The sequence below is a fragment of the Protopterus annectens genome, chromosome 10.part0, assembly GCF_019279795.1.
Source record: "Protopterus annectens isolate FY-2018-M chromosome 10.part0, PAN1.0, whole genome shotgun sequence".
Taxonomy (NCBI): Eukaryota; Metazoa; Chordata; order Ceratodontiformes; family Protopteridae; genus Protopterus; species Protopterus annectens.
This window is the reverse complement of record NC_056744.1, coordinates 1,442,738,404-1,442,764,505: the sequence shown is the minus strand read 5'-3', so window position 1 is coordinate 1,442,764,505 and position 26,102 is coordinate 1,442,738,404. Positions and strand designations below refer to the sequence as shown.

The 26,102-nt window shown below is 39.2% G+C and overlaps 1 protein-coding gene across 1 annotated transcript in view; it reads right to left on the bottom strand.

Moving 5' to 3' along the window:
- The window catches only part of LOC122814297, a 780,122-nt gene that overhangs the window by 513,207 nt on the left and 240,813 nt on the right, over window positions 1-26,102 (bottom strand). The window contains exons 29-31 of the mRNA XM_044086885.1: window positions 25,833-26,093; window positions 5,640-5,903; window positions 2,339-2,599 (exon numbers count right to left, since the gene is read on the bottom strand). Coding sequence (XP_043942820.1) covers window positions 2,339-2,599; window positions 5,640-5,903; window positions 25,833-26,093 — 786 coding nt within the window. The remainder of the gene's footprint in view (window positions 1-2,338; window positions 2,600-5,639; window positions 5,904-25,832; window positions 26,094-26,102) is intronic.

Below are 26,102 nucleotides of genomic sequence, written 5' to 3'. Positions count from 1 at the left end.
ACAAAGATGCCATTTGGGATGAAAAATGGCCCAGTGACTTTTCAGAGGCTGATAGATCATATTCTAGAAGGAGCAGAAGGGTTTGCCCTTGCTTACCTAGATGATATTGCCATCTACAGCCATTCCTGGCAAGAGAACCTTCAGCATGTCAGAGAGGTGCTGGACAGACTAGAGAGGGCAGGGTTGACCATTAAGCCCAGCAAATGTCAGGTGGGTATGGCAGAGGTCTCCTTCTTGGGACATAGAGTGGGGAGTGGTAAGATCAGGCCAAAACCTGCCAAAGTAGAAGCCATTCAGGCATGGCCTGCACCTGTTACCAAAATGCAGATGAGGGCATTCTTAGGGACAGTAGGGTACTACAGAAAATTCATCCCTAGTTATGGTAGCTGCTCCCCTGACAGACATGACAAGGAAAAACAGACCAGATAAGGTAGTGTGGACCACAGCATGTGAGCAGGCATTCCAGAAGCTTAAAGAAGCTTTGGGAGGACCCCCTGTGTCAGGCAGTCCAGATTACAGCAAAGAATTTGTTGTGCAGGCGGATGCTTCAAACCATGGGGTGGGGGCTGTACTTAGCCAGATTTCTTCAGGGGGAGAAAAGCACCCAGTGGTTTATCTCAGTTGTAGGCTCCAACCCAGGAAGGAATGCTATGCAGCTGTAGAAATGGAATGTCTAGCCATAGTGTGGGCACTGCAGAAACATCAGCCTTATCTGTATGGTAGGAAATTCGCTGTAGTGACAGATCCCAATCTCCTGAGCCAGCCAGCAAAATGCCAAGTTGCTAAGATGGAGTCTAGGGTTGCAAGCTTGAGTTCTCCAGGAGGGGAGAATTATGAAGGCTACCAGCCTTGCTAGATAGAATTTTGTAGATAATTTTATGTCATTGTAAATATTAATATAATCCACAGGCTTGTTCTCTCAAATGTAAGAAAACTAAATGTAAGAAAACTGTTGAATGTTGAACTTCAAAAATGTAACCACAGTGCACTCTGCTGGAAGAAAGCTGTTAAGTAAAGAATTACAGCTGTGGTTGATATCAAAGCTCGAAGACAGGATGTCTAGGCTAGCAAATTATTTTTAATGTTATTAAGACAGAGTTAATTACTAGATTTTACACGTAAAAATGTATTTTATTGCTGTGGCTTCCTGGCCAGGTGCAAGACTACAACAAGAAATGTAAAATTTGAGTTTCTGTTAGCCTGGGAACCAGAAAAGTGTCAAGAATGATGTAATGTGAAATTACTCAGCAGTACTGTGTTATCAATTTAAGACTTTCTCAGAGAGAGCGAGAATTAAGCATTTTGGATTTTGTCTGAACCTGAACACATCTACTCACCAGCGCTCTGCCTTTGTTCTGTATGTATGTAAGTTTATTTAGAACTTAGTGCTTCTCTTATAAATAGAAAATAGAAAGATTAGACTGCTTTGTATATTTATGTCAGACTATCCTACAGTATTGTTTTAAAGTTCCTGTATCCAAACTCTTGCCTAGCACTGTGTTGAACTGAGGACATTCATCTTGTGTTTTTATTATTTCTTATTAAATATTTTTAAACTTTTCAGCTGTGGCTGTTTTTAGTAAAAGCTGAAAGAAGGAGAAGAACAACAACAGTAAAAAATGTTTAAAAAACAGTAAAATTGGTCACCCTTTGGAAATGGCCTTATAGTAGCTGATATTAATGGTTGGTGGCAATCGGTACTACCTTATAGTCTGGGCAGAAAAGGGGCACAGCTGGAGAACCTGTGCCAGCCTTCCCCAGAAGTGTCTGTATGTTTGTATCTAAATCAAATCTTAAAGTGTGTGTGTGTGTCAACTACTTGGGCAGGGACATGAAGCACTGGTTGGACAGAGAGGGTGCCTGAGGTTTTAGCTTGACTACTAAGCTGAGATCTGGACCCTATAGCTGTGCCAGTAGGGAGTCTTATTGGGGATCTGGAGAGAAAGGGAGAAAAAAGTCCCAGACTGACTGACTGAGTGCTCTTAAGGGAAATTGTACTTTACTGTGTGTGTACTTGTTATCCTTTTCAATATGCATGCCCCTCACTGGTGCTAGTGGTGAGGATTGAGGCTCCTTGATTACTGGGCCAGTGCACGGGTGTCACAGCCACTGAAAACTTATTCTCAATGCTATTTGTGTGTGAACTTTGAGTTTCACATAAGTAAGATTCAAAGACTGATATTATATTTTTTTCTTTTCTTTACTAGACTATAGCAAGAGCTGTATCATTCACTTGAGCTTTAGACTAACCCAGCTAAAAGCTCACAGTGCTGAAAAAGCTGACTTTTCAGTCTCATACAACAGTTTCTATAGGACAGTGGTAGTTTTATAACAATACCTGTTGTGACAGTTACAGTAGGATTTTTTGTGCTGTTTCCACCTTCCCCTGTTGCTATCACTGTGATGGTATAATTCTCTCCACAATGTAGATTCTGAAAGATGCACAATAAATCCATAGTTTCACAAATCTTTAGGTCTCCATCACTGCCTTGTGCTATTGAAATGTAGACAAGTGAGCCATTTGCTACATCCCAGGACACTGTAACACTGGAGTTGTCATAATTCATAACAGCTGAAATATGTTGAGGTGCACACGGAGCTGTAGAAAATAACAGAATGAAATTCAGGAGTCTGTGACTTTAGCTAATCAATGTACATAATACAGGACACACAGAAAATGCAAATTTTCAATAGCTGATGCATTTCATATTAATGACATATAGGACTCCTCATTTGATGTTTTCAGTTTAAAAACCTGTAGGACAAATATAGCTTTTATTGTGATTAAAATGTGATCAGACTGCACTGTTTATTGGAAACACGTTTTGAAGTGCCTTAGGCTAGGTTTGTGGTTTTAGTTTTATTTTTGCTGTTCATTTAATCTTTCAGCTTCATATGCCTACCTGTGCTTTGCCTTCTTGTTTCTTTGATACCAATTCTTAGTACTCTGCTTGATTGCTCATGATTTATTTCCATGTCTCCCTCTTCAGGGTTAATTTTCTTGCACAACATTTTCAGACCCACCAGAGGAGGGTAGTTGATGGAGAGGATGTTATGTGGTACTATCTGCCATAATTTGTGGCTTGATTGTTTTTTTCCCCATCTAATACAGCCACAAATATTGTTCAGATGAATGCCCACCTGTCATTTATGATTTCATTATAATGGTGGCATGATTTCTAGCCCTGCTTCTGTCTTCTAATCATCCTTTACCATGTTATAAGTCCTCTGGTGATGGAATCTTCACTGTTTCATCACCTGAACAATGGAACAAACTACTATAGGAAGTATCCTCCGCAGCTACCTACTCATTGTACAAGCAAGAGACTAAAGCCCCTTCCATCTTGCATGTAGTCACAACATTTGCTTTAGGTAACATTTCTCTTTCCCATCTTAGTACTTCTTATGCTCTCATTATTTGGCCGCCTTACCTACCAGCTCTCACCCTTCTCTCATACTTTAACTGGACTTTATACCGCATTCCTCCCATTCCTCTGACCATTCCCCTTTCCCTTTTGTGTTGCCTAATTTGATGCTGTGACCATAATGTTGTAAGAGTGAGTGTGTGTGTGTGTGTGTGTGTGTGTGTGTGTGTGTGTGTGTGTGTGTGTGTGTGTGTGTGTGTGTGTGTGTGTGTGTGTGTGTGTGTGTGTGTGTGTGTGCGTGAGCGTGTGTGTGTGTGTGTGCATGTGTGAGTGTGAGTGTGTGAGTGTGTGTACGTGTGTGTGTACGTATGTGTGTGCTTGTGTGTGTGTGTCTGTCTGTGTGTGTGTGTGTGTGTGTGTGTGTGTCTGTGTGTGTGTGTGTGTGTGTGTGTGTGTGTGTGTGTGTGTGTGTGTGTGTGTGTGTGAGTATGTGAGTGTGTGTACGTGTGTGTGTGCTTGTGTGTGTGTGTGTGTTTCTGTGTGTGTGGTGTGTGTGTGTGTGTGTGAGCATGTGTGCATGTGAGTGTGTGAGTGTGTGTGTCCGCGTGTGTGCGCACATGTGTGTGTGTGTGTGTGTGTGTGTGTGTGTGTGTGTGTGTGTGTGCGCGTGTGTGAGTGTGTGTGTGTGGGTGAGTGTGTGCATATGCGTGTGTGTGTGTGTGTGTGTGTGTGTGTGTGTGTGTGTGTGTGTGTGTGTGTGTGTGTGTGGGTGAGTGTGTGCATATGCGTGTGTGTGTGTAATACTATCACCATAAGCCAGATTTTGTTCTTTTATTCAAAATCCCAAAGATATATGGCCTCCACAAACAATTCGGTACCCACATTCTGAACATTACCCCATGTTGTGTATGATGATTCCACTGGTATGGCACCCAACAGAGCCATCTCATGTCTGACATTATAATGAACCCATTGATGTCGTGTCCACAGCTTCTTGACAACTATTCTTTAAACAGCACACTCTTACTTCAAGTGTCATTGTGCAACAGATTTCCACACTGAAGATAATGCCATTGTAATTGGCCTGCAACTGTTACTATTTTTTCATTGTGTCTATGGCCTGTATCCCTTTATACTGCATCATCAGCCATTATCAGAGCTTTAGAAAGTCTTTGTAAATACTCATGAACTGTACTATTTAATTTAAAAACTCATAGAAACACTTCTGTCTGTTAAAACATTGCTGGATAAATGACCCCTTCTGGTGGTAGTCTGTTGAATTAGTGCTCAGACATACGAGTTTGGTGCACCTTTTACAACACTGTAACAAGAGCTGTATGTTCTTGTTATTTTGTTTTATGACTATATACTGTTATCTTTGTGAATTCTAAAACTGCCTTGGTTGGATCTTTTCTTCACAGTAATCTACTTTAAGCAGCCACTGCCCATCTGCCTCAGGTCTATATCACGTTGTTCATAGGTTCATAGATTAGTACTAGGCTAACTGCCCTTGCGAGCCATTTTAAACCTAGCCAATTATCCCTTGTGAGACTCAAACCCTGTACCTTGTGTTTGTAAGGCAAACACATTAACCATTAGACCACCCTCCCAACCCCTTGAACTCTTAGACATTATTGAACTCTTAAACATTATATGGTCGACACCATATGATCGAACTTTTAAAAGTTTGAATGTTTCAACGGAGATCTCCATACAGTGCGTAATGGAAAGATTTCCCTTTTCTGGACTGTAGTGTGATCTCGGAGTTGGTATATTTAAAGAGCGGGGGATGTGGGGGTTGCATGGGGGCTTGTCCCCCTGCGTAAACCATTCAAGTAGGTTTTTTCTTTGGTTTATTTTTTTTATTACATTTTTCAAACTTTTAAACTTTCGATCATATGGTGTCGACCATATGACGTTTGAACTTTTAAAAGTTCGATTATGTAATATAGACACTCTGCATCTGCCCATTTAACATACACAAATAAATAAACAGACAAATAAATACATATAAAAGCTATGTTTCAGGTGAAAAGTAAATAAATATAGCATTCCGAGACAATGCAAAAAAATAAATTAGGGTTCTTTGAAGCTGGAGTGGAAAAACTTCCAATAAACCTTCTCATCTTCCCAATGTAAAGCAGTTCATTCCCATGAACTGGTAGGTTTTGTAACCCATATCATTGTCTATATAACATTCATTTGATTGTCATAACTAGCTGAACCCTTTTATTAAGCGGTGCACTCAAAGAGTCTTATTTTCCATAAACTTACCAGTTGTGATATTTTCGGTTGTGTTTGAATAACAGCTGCACTTCTCATTGTGTGCTAGAACATTCACTGAGTATGTCTGTCCACAGTGGAGATTACTGACAGAACATTCTGTATCAGTGCTGTTACATGATATTCTATGCCCGTTCATTCCTTCCAGGGTTGCTGTATATGACAGTGCGCCTTCGCTCGGACTCCAAGTAGCTAGAGCAGCATAAGGATTGTTCTGGTCGGGAGTAGCTTGGATATTGTCAGGTTTACATGGCACTAAAGAACAAAAAAATATCAAGGCACATTACAGTGAATCATTAATTTGAGCAGAAAGTGAAGAACGAAAATAAGTATTTTTCCCATAAATGACAACTGTGGAAAGTTCCTGAAGAAAGTAGATTCATTTGCATCATGGAAAATACTCCAGCTTTTTACTAACCTGTCACACAAAAAAAAAAAAAACTTTGCTAGCAACAGCACTGAAGATACATGACTTGATTTAATTGCACTGTAAAAGACCATCATGTCTTTTAAGAAGGTCTTCCTTAATTCCCAGACTTCAGTTTTACCTTGTAAAAACTTTGGCAGAATAGGGCATCTTGAGAATTTTTCACAGGTGATGTCCATTCCTGATAAGATATTATTTATTTATTTATTTTTATCTGTAGTCATAGTCTACTGCAGACATTCTGCTGTCAGCTGTGTCACTTTGCTCTTGCCCAATTCAGGGATGACAGTGCTACTCTCTGAGAGCTGCTGTCTTGCCTTGTCCATTCCTGGCCTCATTATCACTTTTTGCAGATAAACTTTTTATGACTAGAAGTAGATGCAGCAGTGGATGGCGCAGTGGTGCAGTGGTAGGGTTGTCACCTCACAGCACGAGGTTCTCTGGTTTAATTCTCAGCTGGGGTGCCTTCTCTGCAGAGTCTGCATGTCCTCCATGCATTCGTGTGGGTTTCCTCCAGGTGCTCTGGTTTCCCCCCACGTTAAAAAGACATGTATTTGGAGTGTTTCTCCCCGGGCCTCCACTGAAAATTGGCTTTGTTCCAAGCCGGACTTTCCTGGTTAACAAATGTTAAATAAAAAAAATAATAAAACATAGGAGGCATTAGTGGTGGGGATTGAAGAACTAGAGTGTTTGCCTTTTGACTGTACTGAAAGGAAACATGTTATCACACAAGGTAAACAGATAAGTGTCATTATTTGTTGGGACCTCTTATATGCTCCACTACATTCCTGGTGTGTGTTTAAGTCTGTAGACATACTAGGAATGAGTGATCATTCAGCACTGTAAGCTTACATGCATGTGAATGTGCATACAGGTAGTCACTTAGCATTGGGAGCTTACATGCATGAGCATGTATATGCAGATGATCATTCAGCACTGTCAGCTTACACACATGTGCGTGTACATGCAGGTAGTCATTCAGCACTGTCAGCTTACACGCATGTGCATGTACATGCAGGTGGTCATTCAGAACTGTGATCTTACATGCATGTGCAAGTACATGTAGGTGGTCATTCAGTACTATGAGTTTAGATATATGTGCATTGTACATGCAGGCGGTCATTTAGCACTATGAACTTGCATACATCTGCATGTACATGCAGGTGCTCATTCAGCACTATTAGCTTAGACACATATGCATTTACATGCAGATGCACACGCAAACATGCAATGCTACAGGAGCTACACTGGCTCTAAATGAGGGTATTGTGTTTCCAACCCAAACATTTGGTTGTGCTGGGTACTTCCAGTAATGCAGTGCTGATGCTCATTGTCTACATATTAAAGGCTTATGGAGTGGAGGGGGGTACATCTAATCAAGGAAGCAGCCTGTACGTGCTTAATTATGTTTGTCTTAAAACAACTGCAGCTTTAAATCAAATGTCAGTGAATGCCCATTGCAATTCTTGTGTACTTCTTTGAAGAATTTACACAGTTACGCTCCTTTTCCCATTGGGTTATTATGTTTTCATTATGCAGTATGTTCTTGCTTTCTTTGTAAGGGATGCCCTTGTTTTTCTTATGTTGTATTATTTCAGAATCTTGCACTATGTCAGCTTATATTTTCTGCCCCTAAGACCCCAGATCACACTAGGGTTTGAAGAGCAGTCAACTTAGTCACTTTAAAGCTGAAAATAAATGTATGAATAATGTGTGTGACAAAGGGAGATACTGCCAGCATAGCTATCTGGAATTTTGCAAATAATTATATATCAGATGTGAATATCAACATGATTCATGTAAGATGTTTGTGTTACAGCTGTATTAGAACTGTATGTCATCTGTATACCAAACTTGTTCGTACAGACGTGTGTTGAAAAAGGTTTTTGCAAAGTGCCTGAAATGTATCCACAGTCTGCCCTACTGGAATATAACAGAAATGCACATGCACTATTGTAACTGTTTAAATGTATATATTTTAACAGTGGAAACTGGAACACAGGAGGTTAACTTCAGTCCAGCAAAACTTCCGAAAAATAGATTGAATTATTTATGGCTACGCAATAAAAGATTATATCTTTCAGTTTCAGTTGCAGCAAGGAGACACAATAATAAAACTTGGAAGATTTCCATATTGTCTTGGAAATGTTTTATTGTTTTCTGACTTCCAGCATCTGCCAAAGATCTGAGGAAAAGCACTTGTCTATGTAGTTTTACAGATAGATGCTAAATGCTACCAGCTGCCATCAATGGTTGTTTTCGGCCTGGGGACTACAAGCCAGATAACAAGAAATTATGTAATTCTGCAAGTTATCCCAGCAGTGATATTTGAGATATTAATTTGGAGAGTCTCCGAGAGAGACACAGCATTCTGTATTCTGTCTTGGACCTGACAACAACTGGAACCCTTCACCACACATCTGCCTTGCTCTGAGTAAGTTTCTAGGTTATAGTAATTCTCTTAGATACAGTCAGGAATATAGCAAACCTTAGTTTAGATATTTTCTTTATTTATTTGAAGTTGTACCGCAATGTTGTTTTAAATATTTCCTGTGATTTTGAACTCTTATGTCAATGTGAATATATATTTAGCATTAGATGAAAAAATGCACAAACCACCAAGAAAATCGTCACACAAGTAGCATGCAGGCAATAAGAGACAGTGAGCCCTGAAATAATCCAATGTGTGCTTTAAATCAAGCCAACACATCCTGTTCAGTACAATTCAGTGCAAGGATGCTATCTTTATTCAGACAAACAAGAAGGTATAAGCACTTTCGTTCCAAAAATTAAAGCAGGAACTTCATCAGATACCTGGTATCTGATGGTATCTGATGAAGAAGAATTAAATGAAGAATTAGAGTGGATTATCAGAATGCATGCAATTATGGGTAAAGGTCTGAATGATAAAATGTCCATTAAACCCATATTAGCTAATAGACCCCTTACCAGATGACTATGTATCTGTCTTTAGAGTGTTTTAAATTGTTGCTTTAAGTTTTAATTGGAATGCTATATGGATAATTGAGCTGGAGCTATGATTGGATAGAAAGGATTTAAATAGTAATGAATGCAATAGTTATTTGTCTGATGAAGCAGCTTTGGCTGCGAAAGTGCTCACCTGTTCATTTTAAATAAACCTGTATGATTTTATCGGCTGTGGTTTGGTGCCTTCTTTTATTTTTCTTTGCACTGATTTTGTTTTTGAAGGCCCAATTTACCTGCACTACTTGCAAGCAGATTGTACTGCCCTGCTTTCACTTGCTTCCATTACCTGTCATTTTATTACAGATCCTAAAATTGCTTGCTGCTGACAAGGCCATAATATGGGTCCTAATCCCTTCACACTTTTTGTCTACTGCTAATGTTGGTTCCATTGAGTTCTAAGTAAAATTACATAGGACTTATGGAAGAATATAGAGCAGGATGGTTTCAGGCCAAAGATTGCAAATATGTGTAGACACATAGCCGTTCTACATTTCTTTTACCATAGATAACACACGGATCTGAGCTACAGGCTGCGTTGCAATCACTGTGTGTTATGGCTTTCTCCTTGTGTACCTATTAACATGAGCTGTCTGTACACAAAACAATTGCTTAAGCTCTCCTTTGATTCTTTCTGCATTTAAAGTTGCAGTATAGCATGAATGTTTAAAGTTATAAGCTGCTAACAAACTTTCTCCTGTAGTACTGGGTTTGATACTCACAATCTCCTCTTGCAAACTATGCATAGTTGAGTAAGTTTAACCAGGCCATTCTACCCAGTTTAGCTCTAAAAAAAGCACATGTGCCTAGTGGGTCTGACCTGGAAGCATTTACATGTAGTAGAGCCTTATGAAACTGGAGTAGTCTGAAGAGATAGAAGGTTAAAGTTGTGTTGCAGCTATGCTTAACAACTAAGCAGTGTTACCACATTGTGTACAATTTGCTGTACCTCTCCCCAGAACCTTATCAACTTTAATATTACCGTATTCATCATCTCCTTTTGGCTTATTCCAGTTAGGGGTCACCACAGCGGATCACTGGTCCACTCATGATTGGTAGTGGCGTTTTATGGTGTCGAGTTGCCAGCCCGGCGCCCAACCTTCCACAGAAGGCACACACATGTACACACTCACACCTAGGGCCAATTTAGAGTGTCCAATCCACCTACAACATGTCTTTGGGATGTGGAAGGAAATCAGAGCACCTGGAGGAAACCCACGCGACCACAAGGAGGACATGCAGACTCCACACAGAAGGAACCCCAGCCGAGAATCAAATCGGAGAACCTCTTGCTTTGAGGCGGCAACACTAACCGCTGCACCACCATGGCTGCCTGGTAATATTACCATATTACTACCCATTATGTTATAGAACAGTAGGCTGAAAACTTGGCTTTTTTGTACTAAAAGTAATTTATAGACCTGCTGACAGTGCTGTTAGCATGTTCATGTAATGCTCAACATTAGATCACTGGTGCAGTAGCCTAAGCTATTAGGGTTATATTCTGTGAGGGATATGACCAACTAGTTAGCTTTTCAAAGCATGAGAGCACCTTCCATGCACCATAAATGTCATGGGTTTGAGCAGGTCTCCATATAAAAGGCAGGTAGAGCACCAAAATCTTCAGAGCTTTCTGGCCCCAAGAAAGGATTCTACAGCCCTAAAAGGAAAATGCTAGACAAAAATCAGTCAACATAAACCTTAAACCACTATAACTATATACACAAGGATATATACATCCACAGCCTTGCAATACAACAAAACTAAACAAGGGGTTGATGGATGGTGCAGCTGCTGCAACAGTAATCTAATCAAACATCTTGTGTTATGGTAAGTTTACTTATAAAATTGTACTATGTTCAATGTTGGATGACTGTTGAAGTAGACAAAGCTATCAGGGTAGATTACCATAGCTAAGAAAAATATAGGTAGGAGGAAAGGTTTAATAATCCAGTAACTGCTGGAGAATGGTCCTAACAAAGCGATTTCTGGACTTGAAAAAGGAATCCAGTTTCACTGGATACCCTTCTAAGGTAGATCAAATTCGGAAGCCCAGTACTAAAAAGACATGCAAGTGGACATGTTTTTTTTGGATTGCTCCTATTTTATTTTTGTTTTACCCTCCCCCCTCCAGTTGTCAGGCTTCCTCAGTTTCCCTTTAACAACCCACTTATTTCCCTCCTGGGAGAGAGCCAGCCCATTTGTTCCCCAGCCATGATGTCAGCACTATGGCTCATTCATTCAGTGTCTGGGGCAAGAGCTAACCATTAAAAAGCATAAAAGCAACCAATTTGTTCCCCCTTGTAGGAAAGAATTGGGAGCCAGAAGAATGTTATTTCTGTCAGGATTCCCCCTCTTCATTGAGGTCAGTTGTTTCAAGGAAATCTCCTGCTCTAGAACACTCCAACACTTGCCCCTGGAACATCTGCCCAGCTTAAATGTTACATGAGCCACACTGGCTCACACTGATACCTGCAGTCCTCAATACTCCTGCTGGGTTCAGTGATGCAAAGGAGACAGTGTCTCTCTCACCCAGGATGGGTGAGCCATTGTTGAAAACTCACTCCTCCTCTCCCCTACCCCAGTGTTACAGCACCTGGGCCTCTAATCAAATTCAGGTCATGTTGGTTGCATTCAGGGTTTATCTTTATGCCACAGAGCCCGACACTGTTTGATACCTATACAGCGACAGTGCAATCAGTATTGTATTATTTCTCTGAAATATTTGACACTGACATCGGTTATTATTATTATTTGTTTTATGTACACTTGGCTGCTTCCTCCAGGTATCATCAATGCTCCAATTCACTGTATGCAACATTTTTAGGGGCTTTCTAAAATGGGCTTTCCAATCAGACCATCTCATTGACAACTCCAGTCTGAAAATTGATCCTGAAGTTAGAGATCTTGGAACCTGTGCTGATAAAGAGCTGTACTTTGATTACCACATATCCACTATTGTAAGGAAGTTCTTTTTCATCAACACACAGCTTATATCAGGAGGTATGGCATTCAGATTCAGGGACATAATTGTTCCATTGTATTTGGGATTCATTAGGCTGATCATTAAAAATAACGTTTCTTTCAGTATGTAACTGTCCAAATACTTGTCATAACATGAATGACCAGTACACACAAACAAAAACTAAAGGGCCTAAATCATAAAACCTGTGAAGACTGACTCAAGACTTTGTCTCTCTCTTTTTGGTATCATACAGGCCATTGAGACAACTTCTGCCTCATGTTTAGAGCCTCCACGGTCTCTCTTCTATCAGACCTATTACATATTCACAATTCCAGTGGTATCATAAACACCCACTCAGAGAACCTCAATCTCTTTTGCAAAGTCATCAGAACATGCTGAGGAGATAGGGATATATCACAGAGAATACAATTTCTATGGATCCATCTTTCACTCCACATAAGTCAGAGTATTTCTCTTACTCTATTCAAATGTAGTTTGGATGAATGGATGGTAAACCACAAATTGACATTCCCTCCACTGTTTGCCACTGGCCCTTATAGATGGGAAAAGATGTGATTACACCAACATATACTGGTTTGGCTCATATTTGGATATTTGCATTGCAAACTATAATAGCTAATTACCATGGGAATGCAAGCCAAAGTTCTTAAGATTCTCACAGATCAGTAGTGTGGCAAGTATCCATGAATATACAGACCTAAAGGATCTTGTTACTGAATGGGATTTATACTCATTTTTGGAAAGCTGATCTTCCTTTTCAACCAACTTCAACTACAGAGTTGAAACTCATCTTGGAAACCGCATTTTCTTGTACCTATTACATTAACTAGAAGAGTTTCAGAACTGCAAGAATGTTAGTGCTTCCCCATACTTCATATTTCACAAGAATATAGTTTCCTTGGAAATGAACCCTTCATTTATACCTGTGGTATTCTATGAGACAAACCTCAGTTATTTTGGTATTTGGAAAGGGCAGGTTTTTGCAATGATATAAGTCTGAACTTTTCAGAGACTGTTCTCCCATTACTGTGGTATGCAGGCACTGACTATAGCATAGACAGTAGTCTCGCTGGTGAAGTTGAATGAAAATGTGGTAGTCCAGAGGCAAGGATATTGTTAATTAACAATAGGGTCTCCCCTTGAATAGCATGGTGTAGCAATTCAGAGAATCGCTGTATAGCATTATTTTAGTCATAAGGAGGAAAAAGTATCTGTACTTTTGAAGGCATGCATCCATTCACTCCTTTGTGTGGGTAATGAATCCAAGCAGGTACTGCAAAACAGTGTGTATGAGAGTGTGTGTGTGTGTGTGTGTGTGTGTGTGTGTGTGTGTGTGTGTGTGTGTGTGTGTGTGTGCGTGTGTGTGTGTGTGTATGCATGCCTGTATTTATGTGTGTGCATGTGATGAAAGATGCCTCTACAACTGAAATGCATGGACTGTGTGTGTGTGTGTGTGTGTGTGTGTGTGTGTGTGTGTGTGTGTCTATGAATGGATAGTCACCATGCGGGAGGTTCATACTGAGAAGCCATATCTGTAGGTATGTATGTGTGTGTGTGTGTGTGTGTGTGTGTGTGTGTGTGTGTGTGTGTGTGTGTGTGTGTGTGTGTGTGTGTGTGTGTGTGTGTGTGTGTGTGTGTGTGTGTGTGTGTCCGTGCATGTTTGCAACTGTCTGGATATGTTATGTGTGTGTGTGCATTTGTATATATGTGTGATTATCTCTGGGATTGCATGTGTGTGTGTGTGTGTGTGTGTGTGTGTGTGTGTGTGTGTGTGTGTGTGTGTGTGTGTGTGTGTGTGTGTGTGTGTGTGTGTGTATGTGTTTGTGTATGTGTGTGCATGTGTTAGAAGGTCCCCATACAATGGAGATGAATTGAGTGGTTGGGGAAACATTAGGGAGGTGAGGTCCGACAGTGTGATGGTGAATTAAGAGGCATAGTAATGTGGTGTTGCCTGATGTGGCTTTACCGTGTCCCTGACTCATAGCTTATTGCAGATGCACTAATGGATAATCCCAAATTTCCCAGTTAGTGATGGTAGTGATATTCTTCCTGAATCCTAGTGGTGTCAGTCACTTCACAAATGTGTAGTCTTTTCCAGCTATTCAAATAGCGCTGACCATTTCTTAGAAAGTATGGACGCTTGCCAACAGCTAAGATGTTTCATAGACAGATCCATATCATATAGAAATATCTTCAGTTGTCTATTTCTCTTATAAACAACTTTAATCTAAAGTTTATAAAGTAATGCTAGCTGAATGTGTTGACTGACTTAATACAATTTTGTTTTTGAGAAATATGATAAAACTTTCCTTTTAAACTAGAACTCACTGAAGTACTCCAGTAGCTGCCTCTCAAGCCCTTTTTGGAAATGCAGCCTTAAATAAAAGTTGTGAAACAGTTACTTGACCTTCAGTGAATGCTTTTAGAAGATACTACAAACTGGATCAGATCTTTGCATCTAATTCTTCCCTTGGGGCCTGTGAGGAGCCTCAATCTTCACCACTGGCACCAGTGGGGGATGTTCACTTTGAGAATAACAGGTACACAACCACAAAAGACAAACCAACTGGTAAAAGGATAGGCGTACAGAAACACAATCAGAGCCGGCAAATAATACGAAAAAATGTTTAATAAGCACTTTCCGTGTGGACTGTGCCTCACCTTTTTCAGACACGGTGTCTGAAGAAGGTGAGGCATAGTCCACACCGAAAGCGCTTATTAAACATTTTTTTCGTATTATTTGCCGGCTCTGATTGTGTTTTTGTATGCCTATCCTTTTACCAATAACAGGTACACACACAGTATCTCCAGATGCAGCTCTCTGCATGAAGCACAATCAAGCACAATTTCCCGTAAGAGAAAACAGGGAACACAGTCAGTCCAGGGCTGGTTCCTCTCTCTTTCTCCATATCCCCAATAAGACTCCCCTACTGGCACAGCTATAGAGTTGAGTTCTTAGCCATGATTCCAAGCCAAGTCCTCCAACACTTTCTCTCTGTCCAACCAGTGCTTCGTGTCCTTGCCCAAGTAGCTGACACACACACTTTTTGAGATTTGATTTATACACACACACACACACACACACACACACACACACACACACACACACACACACACACACACACATATACACACACACACACACACCTGGGAAAGGCTGGGAAAGGTTTACTAGGTATGCCCCCTCTTGCCCAGAGTATAAGGTATTGATCACTGCCACCAAAACCCTCAAAAGCTAGTTTAAGGCCCTTAGCAAAGGGTGTCCAATTTTACTGAGTGAAATTAATATTAATACAAATGGTAGTTTGAGCAAGAGCAAGGCTATTAGGAGTGGCCCGCACAGCATCACCAAATAAATATGCAAGTACTCTCAAAACTTAAATATCTCTACAAAGATCAGCCACAATGAAAGGTTTAAATATATTTACTAATAAATAATAAAAGAATAAGAAAATACTAAGTATATGTTTACAGTGACATCAGAGTTCAAATCACAGGAAATATTTAAAATGACATTGAAGGACAGGCTCAGACAAATAAAGAAAAACAATATCTAAACTAATTTTCACTATATTCCTGACTGAATCTAAGAGAATTATAATACTCCCTAACAGCTTACTTAATAGAGCAAGGCAGATGATGTGGTGAATGGTCGTTCTTTGTGTCAGACCAAAAAAAGACAGAATACAGAATGCTCATGAGACATTAGTCTTCTCTAATATTAAAACATTATTTCTATACAGAATGACAGCACATACATCTGGTCATATGACTGTTTCCCACAGTATCACCAACCCTGGAAACTGCCAGGATTTTAACACTTACATGTACAAAATACACACACAAGCTCTTTGCCCAGATCTGTTGAGCTTCTGGAGGTCGTAAAACAACTAAACACCTCATGTCTTCCTGACTGGCAATTAGTTCACCCCAAAGACAATACAGAAAGCTTCCTTGTACAGACTTTGTGTCTCTGGCTACATTGAAACCTGTGAGATAGCATCTTTATGACCTAGCCCGTAAAGTCATTCAATTTCAGATATATTTTTAAAGTTTGATGGACCTCCATTCATCACAGGGCCATACTGTTCAGTCTTCTATGCTTCACAATAAGTTAAACACAAACATACTCTATGGTTTTGGAGGACCACATCTGTTTTGCTGAAGTATCATGAATATGTGTGATGCAGTTTACTAAGGACATAAAAGCGAAGATAGGTGTCTTTTATCATGAATGTTATTTACATAATCTGCCTAATGACCTGAAACTCACATATTGTAACTAAATAGGTCCACATAGTCTGGGATTTGCAAAACCAGCAAAAGTTCCTTATAATGATATAAGTGAATCCACTAGAAAGTTGATAAAAATCCGTTATTGTGTAAGCCAATTTTGTTTTGCACTTTCATCACAAAACTTGGGACTTAATCAGAACATAAACACATGATTCCAACCACATTTAAATACCCCATCAAACCTCCCATTAATTAATTAATCTAACATTTGAAAATTGCTTTAATTAAAGGTATAGTCACCTTTTCCTGTACCCGACCATCTGGTAAAAAAATAAATAAAATAAAGTAATTGTGAAATATCAGATCAGTAAAATGGGAAGTATCACCAGTGCCATGAAAATAAAATATGTTTCTACTGAATAAAAAACATATCCTAAAACTTTAGTATTAGATGACAAAGTTTTAAAAACCTCAGATATTCTACCTGTTCTTCAATGTCTGTATATGTAAGTGTTCATAACCCCTTTCATTTCAGTTCTCACAATTTTGCTACTCTTATTTTGAAAACTGGTTGGATGGAAACATATTCATTCAGTTCAGGTCTAACTGTAGTAGCTAATTTTATTTGCCACAGCAATTCTTTGCATTCCAATTTATTTTTCCCAAAATTACCCTCTGATGTTTGGCTGAACTATCTCTAAAATACCAAATTTAAACTTGGAGAACCCAGTACATACTAAGGAATGTTTAAACAATGCATTGTTTTCACTGTATTTTTTCAAGTCATAGGAATGTTCATATATTCTTTTAGATAGTCTCCTTCCTGTCTTCCCTACATAATAAGCTTGACACTCAATGTAAGTGACAAGATAAACTAACCCCATGGATTCACAATTCCCTTTCAGTAATGTAATCTGTAATCTATAATAATTATCTAAAGTAAAAACCCTATTTTCATTAATGAAAGTACAAAATCTACATCAACAGCATTTAAAGGTGCCTGATTGTTCTTTTTCTGTCCCTTTTTCTAAAATACTCCTAATGTTGGTTTCCAGCTTATGAATAAATAAAGGGGTCTCCTCTACTGACTCAAACACTCCTTCATCCATTTTCAAAATGGGCCAGTTATTTTTAAGAATGTTTTTCACATCTCCACTATTTTCATTAAATTTAATACCCCTAGTGTTTTGAAACATCTTCTTGTTAACTCCCTTGTTTGGGAATAAGGTTTCCTCCCCACCCCCTTTGTTGTTTTTACCTAAATTGGTGGATATTTATTGTCTCTTTTCTTAATAATTTCACTTTCAATCTTGATTAAAAGATCAAGTGGGTAACTCCTCTGGATATATATGTTTCATATGGTTACCAATTCTTCCTTAAAATTTCTTTCATCTGAGATCATTCTAGATGCCCTGATAAACTGACCCTTCACTAGGTTAATTTTACAATACCAGGGGTGACTGTTGTAATAATATAAATATGATTTAGAAAAAGTCTCTGTATGTCCAAGTAATGAGCGTTTGAAGCTTTATTTTTGTACATAAACCTTAAAAAGGTTGTAGTGCCTGTTATATATGTTATAAATTCATCAACCAGGCTTCCTTTCCAAATTCTAAAGATAATGTCCAAAAATCTACTATATAATGACTATAGTTCATTGTAGGGCTGTTTAAAAATGAACCGTTTCTCCCACATAAGCAGAGACTATCATTTGTCATTTCTTCAGCTCAAGAAATATTGAAGCATTCTGTTCTTGCTACATATTAACTTCACTTTCACTTAACTAAATTATTTTTCTTTATTTTGGATCATAATCAACATAGTCTATATATTTCAGATACTTCTCCAAATTTACAAAAAAATGAAAAGATAAAAGAACAGAGAAGTGTGTCAGAGATCAGCTGTTAGATTCAGCACTTTAAAAAAAACAAAAATGTAAAATTAAGTAGTAAGGTAAGGGCTTTCATCTCTAAAGTTATCAATAAGGAAATGAGACTTCATCAGACTGTTCAGAGAAAATCATACATTAATTTAAATGGGTCTATATTATATTTTCGAAAGTTTCAAACATCGAACACCATATGGTCGACACCAGCTGAAAAACTATACTTACCTAAGTGCTGCATTTGCATTTAAGACTATTTGCCATTTTGCACCCTAAATATTCCCAGTACTACCACCTGTTACACTGATATTTACAAAATCAATAATACTGAATAAAAATCTGTTAAAAATCTGAAAAAACCAAAGTGTTTGAACAGTGCCTTAGAACCATCCTTATTTTTATTCACTCTAAGATGTTTAATCAGCAAAACAATGATTCTGGAATTACACCTTCTACAAAAATCACAGCTGAAAAATTATAAGATTAGTAAGAGAGACACTGTGGTAGGCACTACCAAACACTGACTATTCTTTCAAGTTCTTAGTTTTGGAAATAATGAATATGAATGATAGGATGGGTAACGTGAGAAACAAGACTGAACAAATTGAGCAAAAATGGATTATTAGATTGCAATCTGATAGGCAATATGGTCTTAATAACAGTGTTTGTTTGAAACACTTTTTAATAGATAGGCCGTTTATACATTAATAGAATATTCTTTTTTCCAATTATATCATTTCTGATATATATTTTTTGATTTATTTATGTCATAGGTTTCATCACTATACTTTTTTATAACAAGTTATATTGTTTTTATATTGGTGTATGTGTATTTGTCATGTGATCGCCATTAGTTTTCCAATTGGCTATTGCCTTGTTTTTTTTTTCTCAGCTTTTGAGTTGCTTCCTAGTTTCGCCCATCTCCAGTAAGGTATTTCCCCTCAATATTGTAAGATGACATACAAAGTAAATGTGGCTCTATTATATATTAGCTACACTAAAATATACTGAATATATATATTGAAAGCATTTATAACCAAATGTTATGTTTACTTTTTTATACGCTTTTGCAAATCGGTACAGTTAATCAGCATTCATTGCTTTTTAATATGTTCATCTTTCACTTGGATTATTTAAAGCTTTTACGCAGACAAATTTGGAAATAGAAGTCTGTATTTTAGTATGCTGCAATCTGATATATGTCGCTAAGTAGGGATTCCATGAGATTGTCTTTCATGTTTTTATTTATCTAAATGAAAACTCGTCCTTTGTGTGAGTTTTAATATTTGAGGTTTTTTTGCATTAATGATGATCTTGGTTCTAATCATTATTAATAATACAAGAACTGTGATTTTTATTGTAATAAGAGTATATGATATGTTTTTAAATGTGACGCTTAATCTTCATCATTTGTGATTGGTTCTTAATGCCTTTTAAATTTGTGCCTGATGATCTTTGTTTTATCCTGTCTGATAAAGCATTGCTTAGAACAACATGAAAGTGCTTGCAAAAAATATATTTCACTTTTTATTTTTATTTGCCTTGTTTGCTGTGTCCTTACACTCTTGCTTTTGGTTTCAACTCTAAGATGTTTGACTATGCTATCTCTCAATCTTCTGACGACCTTGCCTTCATAAAACTTTCACATGAACAACAGATTGCTATGTATACTAAATATTCTGCTGTGCAAGAAAATGAGGGGAGGCCATCTACCTGTATTTGCACAAAAGGTCCAAGGACAATCTTCTATAAATCTATAAGTTACAATTATAACACCTGACAGACCCTTTCTATAGTTCAGGAGCTATATCAGTTTTTTTATTTTGTAAAACATTTTTAATGTTATACCACCACTTATTAACAAATTTGAGTGATTAACCTACCAGTTTGAGCACTTCATTATTGCCCTTTAATATTTTCCAGTTTTTCTTTACTATATTTTTAATACTTAAGCTGTCCACATTATAGGTCAGACACATAGCTGTGCTCTAGTCTGAGTTAGTTCACTTCATGTCCCCCAATGATAAAACCAGTAATATTTTCAGGGGTATCAAACAAGCTTCAGAGTACCCCTAAAACCTGTCAATTTGCTATGGGTTTAGCTCCATAATGATTTCTCTGTCTGTTATAAGATTCTTAATCCTAGGGTACATAAACTTAAAAATACCCATTATTTGTTTTAAAGGGTGAATATTCTTAAAATGAAGCAGGAAATTTAAATTTGTGTTTTTCTAAGTAATACTTGTATGAAGGCTACCATCTTTCTTATAAACAAACTCAAAAAGATGACAGACGTGAAAGTGAACAGTTGAAAAAATTCCAATAATTCTGCTCCTTGATTAAGAACATTAAGGCAAACTTGAAACTCATCAATGGATTCTGCCTGCTCTAGGAAAATGTCATTAATAAACCTGACATAATATTAAATCTTACTGAAATCATCTTTTTTGTATAAAAATTATTTTTCCCAATATGCCATCAGTAGATTAGCAAAATATGGGGTTGTATTGGCACCCATCAACACCCCTCATCTGATTTGCTAGAAATGTGTATCTTTAGATAAAAAAATAATCATATCTTAAAATATTATCTAGACACTTCTTGATAAATAATATTTCACTAGCTGTTATATCATTTTCACTCAACAAAAGATTGCTGGCTCATTCAGTTTCCAAATACTGGAGTATGAGTGTATGAGTATATACAGAGATTTAATAACCAATGTCACCAATAAGTCATTTTTCAGCAGTGAATCCACAGGCATTAAACCAAACTATTAAAACTGCATTATAGTGAATGGAGAAATGCAATTGCTGTCTGAAGCTGGCAAAAAAGCCAGGCCTGTTAAACACTTTTCTGATGTCAAAAAAGTGTTAAACAATTGTTATGCACCCACAAAAAAAATGTTCTAAGCTTGTTTCCCACCTTTCCTGTAACTAGTCTAGTCCAGATACAGATTTGCTGTATCCAGGACTGTTTGTAAGCTTCTGAGACCCCCAAGCCTTTCTGCGTTGGAGGGAAGCCTTCTAGCTTATCAGTGGGAGTGGTAAACACTAACTAGCCTATCTACCATAAGAGGAGTGGTTTCTGTCACAGAAATTTGTAGTTTATTGGCCGTTTGGGCAGTTTTTCCATCCCTTTCAACTTTCTGATTTAAAAGCCTGCATTTACTTGGGTTTGCACTTGTTTAAGCTCCGCACAGCGGCGCCAAGCTGAGGTAAAGTATTACTGGTGCCAGAAATTTGCTCTTCAGTTTTTCCCTTAGATCTTGGTAGTTCTTTCTCTCCCTCTCTCTCTCTCTCTCTCTCTTGCACTTCAAATAGCTTAATTGCTTTGCATTCAACAGAATTTTGTAGCAATTATTGTAGCACACCAAAATGCCATCAGCACTAGTTGTTCTTCATGGAAACAGCTCCAGTACTTAGTAGTTATGACCACCCCTCCTGGCATGGTTAAAGGCAGTTCCCTGTGCTTTCTCTTATTAATCTGGTGCATTTGGGCAGTCTGAGGCAGTGTAGCAACTGCCTCATGTACACAGACAACCCTCTCGTCTTATCTCCCAACACTCAGACTTGTAAGAGATGCACTTATATCACCAAATTGGAAGCTATGCACTTTCTAGCCAAGAATATCTGGTCAAGAGGAGAAATTCAACACCTGCACCACACCACACGAAACACATAGCCTTCCAAAACACCCACCATCACAGCTCTCACATAAAAACACAAACCACACACCCACCTTTATGGAGGGACTCAATAGAAATTTACCCAAACAGCAGAGACCTCCAAGACAGAATGGCACTCAACCACCACAACATAGCACAAACCGCAGGACACATAGCTCACCTCCACAGTGTGCCCCTCATCCGAAGCCCCTAAGGCTAAACACCTTGCCCAATACACTAATCATAGGTGACTCAATAGTGAGGCACACAGATGTCCCACTCACTAAGTTGAATAAGGAGAAGGTAACAGTCAGCTGTCTGTCAGTTGCCATAATCTGACACATAACACATGCACTCAGGTCACTCCAAAACAAGTACAAGTATGACTCTGTCATTGTCCATGTGGGTGTGAATAACTTGAGACACACCTCCCTGGACTACATGAAAAGAGACATGGTGGACCTCTCGGATTATGTGGCCCAGGCAGGTATGACCCTAGCCCTGAGCAGTATCCTACCATCACCCAGAATGATACTGCAGTACAAACAAAAAAATTATTGACTTTAATAATTGGCTAAGTTTCTAATGTCATTCTAAGGGGATCCAGTATCTGTCTGCTTGGGATGACATGACTGACAGACCTCAATGCTTTGCCAGAGATGGCCTGCATCTGTCACCCCTGGTTTTCTGGGTACTGGCTAAAGCTCTTGCTCCCCCCATAGTGTCTTTTTTATTAGGTGTTCCAAAGACCAAATTACCACTGTAACAGCTGTAAGTAAATGCACTTTGAGGGTCATGCTGATCAACGCTAGAAGTCTAAATCTCAAGATGCACTCACTTGAAGCACTCCTCAAAATAGAGAATATTGACATTTGAGTTGTAATGGAGACCTGGCTTAAAGCAGCAGAGAGCACCCTTGCACTACCAGGCTATGACTCATTCCACACCTTTCAGCCCTGAAACATGGACCGAAGCTCCAAAGGCGGTGGTGACTCCATATTCATAAAGGATATGCACACCTCCAGACTAGTAGCCCAGCATAACGTATCTGAGATACGTCAGGTACAATAAACATTGGGTAAGATGGCGATCCAGGTCATAGCCTGCTATAGGTCCCCAACCATGTCCCTAGACTTTCACTCCTCATTCTTAAGCACCCTGGAATCTATCAAGGTCCAGTCCAACCCAACACTCTCATACTAGGAGACTTCAACTACCCCTCCATCACTGGAAAAATTACTCAAGCACCAATACACTGGCCCAACACTTCCTGGAATTCATCAGTTCCAATGCCCTGGACCAGCTCATTCAGACCCTCACTAGAGGAAGCAACATCCTTGACTTGGTTATTACTAACATGGGTGACCGTTGCTCAACACCAATAGTCAGTCCCTCCCTGGTCAGATTTGACAATAAACTAATCACCATGGAAATCCACATCTCACCCAGACCCCCCACAAAGGTAACCACCTTGAAAAACTTCTTCAAAGCTGACTTTGGGCTCATAAAAACAGAGGTGGCTAACTTCATGCCACCCATGCCAATGGAAAATAGCAGTATGACTGCCAAATCATACACCAATGCACTGTACAAACACGTATATAAATGCATGGAACTAGCCATTGCCAACAGAACCAAGACAGTCGCCTCCAAAAAAAGGAAGCCAATCTGGTGGTCCCCTGCCATTAATAAACTCTACCACTGAAGGAAGATACTGTTGCAGAAAAAGGTGAAGTCCCAAGAGTGGAAAAACTCCCTTATTAGCCTCAACAAAAAGTTGAGATCCCTCATCAAATCCTCCAAAGCCACCTATAAAGGCAGAATTGCAACAGTCACTAAAAATCACAAAGCTTTATATAGTTATATCAAGAACCTCCACGGCAATACCCAGATTTGCTCTGAGTTACTGCACAATGGCACCTCCTATACTGAGCCAACAGATATTGCCAACATACTGGCCAACAGATTCAGTGCCAACTTTACCCCTATCCCCCCCCCAAAGGACCAATCACAATACCAGAAGAATGCCAGGCACCCAGCATTACTGCAGATCAGGTTAAAGCTGCATTGTTCAAGGCCAAGACTACAGCTTCCATGGGACCCGATAATATCCCTGGCTGTGTTCTACATGAACTACAAAGCTAACTGGCACCACATCTGTGTGTCCTGTTCAGTCACAGCCTCACCTCAGGCTTTGTCCCTACCAAATGGAGCACTGCTACAGTCATCCCTCTCCATAAAGGGGGAGCGACTACAGACTCAGGGAATTTTTCCCCTATTAGCCTGATGAGTCTGATATGTAAAGCTATGGAACGCATCATCATGGACCTGATTAGCAAAGATATAGGAAATCTTCAAACTCTGGACCCCATGTAGTTTGGCTTTGTGAAAGGAAGATCATGCCTGCTCAACCTGGTTGACTTCTTTGGGTCAGTCACCAGGGCTGTGAATGAAGGTAAGGCAGTGCATACAGCCTACCTCGATCTGGCCATGGCCTTTGATACCATTCCTCACTCAAGAATTATTGATAAACTCACCAAACTAGGCATCAACCCCTACATCACTAGGTGGGTTGCAAATTGGCTCACAGATAGAGCACACAGTGTGAAAGTATGGAATTCCAAGTCAGACTGCTGACCAGTCACGAATGGAGTCCTACAAGGATCAGTCCTGGGTCCTCTCCTGTTCGGCATCTACTTCTCAGATGTCCAGGCCAACACAAAGGGACTCTGACTTACCAAGTTCGCAGATGACTGCAAGCTGGGAGCAATTATTAACTCCCCAAGTGATGCAGACACTCTACAGAAAGTCCTCACTGAGACAAATGACTGGTGTCAAAACCTTGGCCTTAAGCTTAACTTCAAAAGATGCTTCGTCATCCCCTTTGGTAAAAACTTAGTTCTCACTAACTACCACATTGACAGGAGACCACTGAACACTGAAGGCGTTATAAGAGATCTGGGGACACAGGTTAACAGCAACCTCTCCTTCGACCACCACATTGTCACTGTGGTCAGAAAGTCCTTCTATGTGGCACATCTCATTACCAAGGGTTTTGCATCCAGGAGGAAAGAGGTCATCATCTCGCTCTACTCTTCCCTCATTAGACCAATCATAGAGTATAATGCCCCATTTGGCGTGTACCTCACTAGACACCTGCAACAACTGGAGAGGCCACAGAAACACCTCATGAAGAGGATCCTAGGCATTAAACACATGTCCTACACGAATAGACTCAAAAGACTCCAGCTATTCTCTGTCTCATATCGCCTACTTAGAGGTGATCTCTGCTTAACTTACAAAGCCATGTCTGACTCAGCTCTGTTAGAAATGATATATTTAAAGAAATCCCAATCCCTCCACACCTCACACTCTAGAGACCTCAACCTCATTACTACAATTAATAGAACATGCTGGAGGGACAGCTTCCTCACCCAGAGACTGCCCATGCTCTGGAATAGACTTCCCATACATGTCAAGCAGAGCACCTCACTAGCCCTCTTCAAGAAAAACCTTGATAAGTGGATGGGTAATAGAAAGTTCACCCCGGAGATCACTCCAGTGGTTCTACTTGTTAGAAACCTTGGGAATTAACATTGGGCGGTACAATGACAGGGCACTTCTATGGGGTAGGCTTGTAAAGGCTTCAGGATCATTAGCCTAGTACACACCTATGAACCTATGAACAGTTTCATTACAGTAACCATGGAGTTTTAAAAGAAATTTATCAAAGAAACATACCTTATCAAATATTAATATTTTTAACACAGAAATGCCTTCTATTAGGTGAACAAAAGTAGGGTATAGAGCACTGACTGTGAATGTATATGTATTTTTTTGCAAAATATAGTAGTGAATGTGATGCTTTAGAATTCTAATGAAAACTGACCTTACTACATCACAAGGTTTTGAAGTTGGTGGAAATTGTTTGATGTCAAGACTTGTATACTAACTGCCTTTTTAATGTGAATTATATTACATTAAATAACAAGTCTTACCTGATTTGATGTCCGTTATTAAATGCAGAGAGCTCTCACAAACTTCATCTGCAGCTACAATAGACATGGTGTAGTTCTGACCACAATTTAAGTTTATGATCTCACAGCTTAGTTCTGTAGTATTGCATTCGGCTACAGAGCCATCTGACCCCTCTGCTGTAATGGTATACCATTTCCCTCCGTTACTGGAATTCCAAGAACAGTTGGTGGCACCCGTGTTACAATCTACCTCTGCTACCAGATTTGCAGGCGCACATGGCACTGTGAACA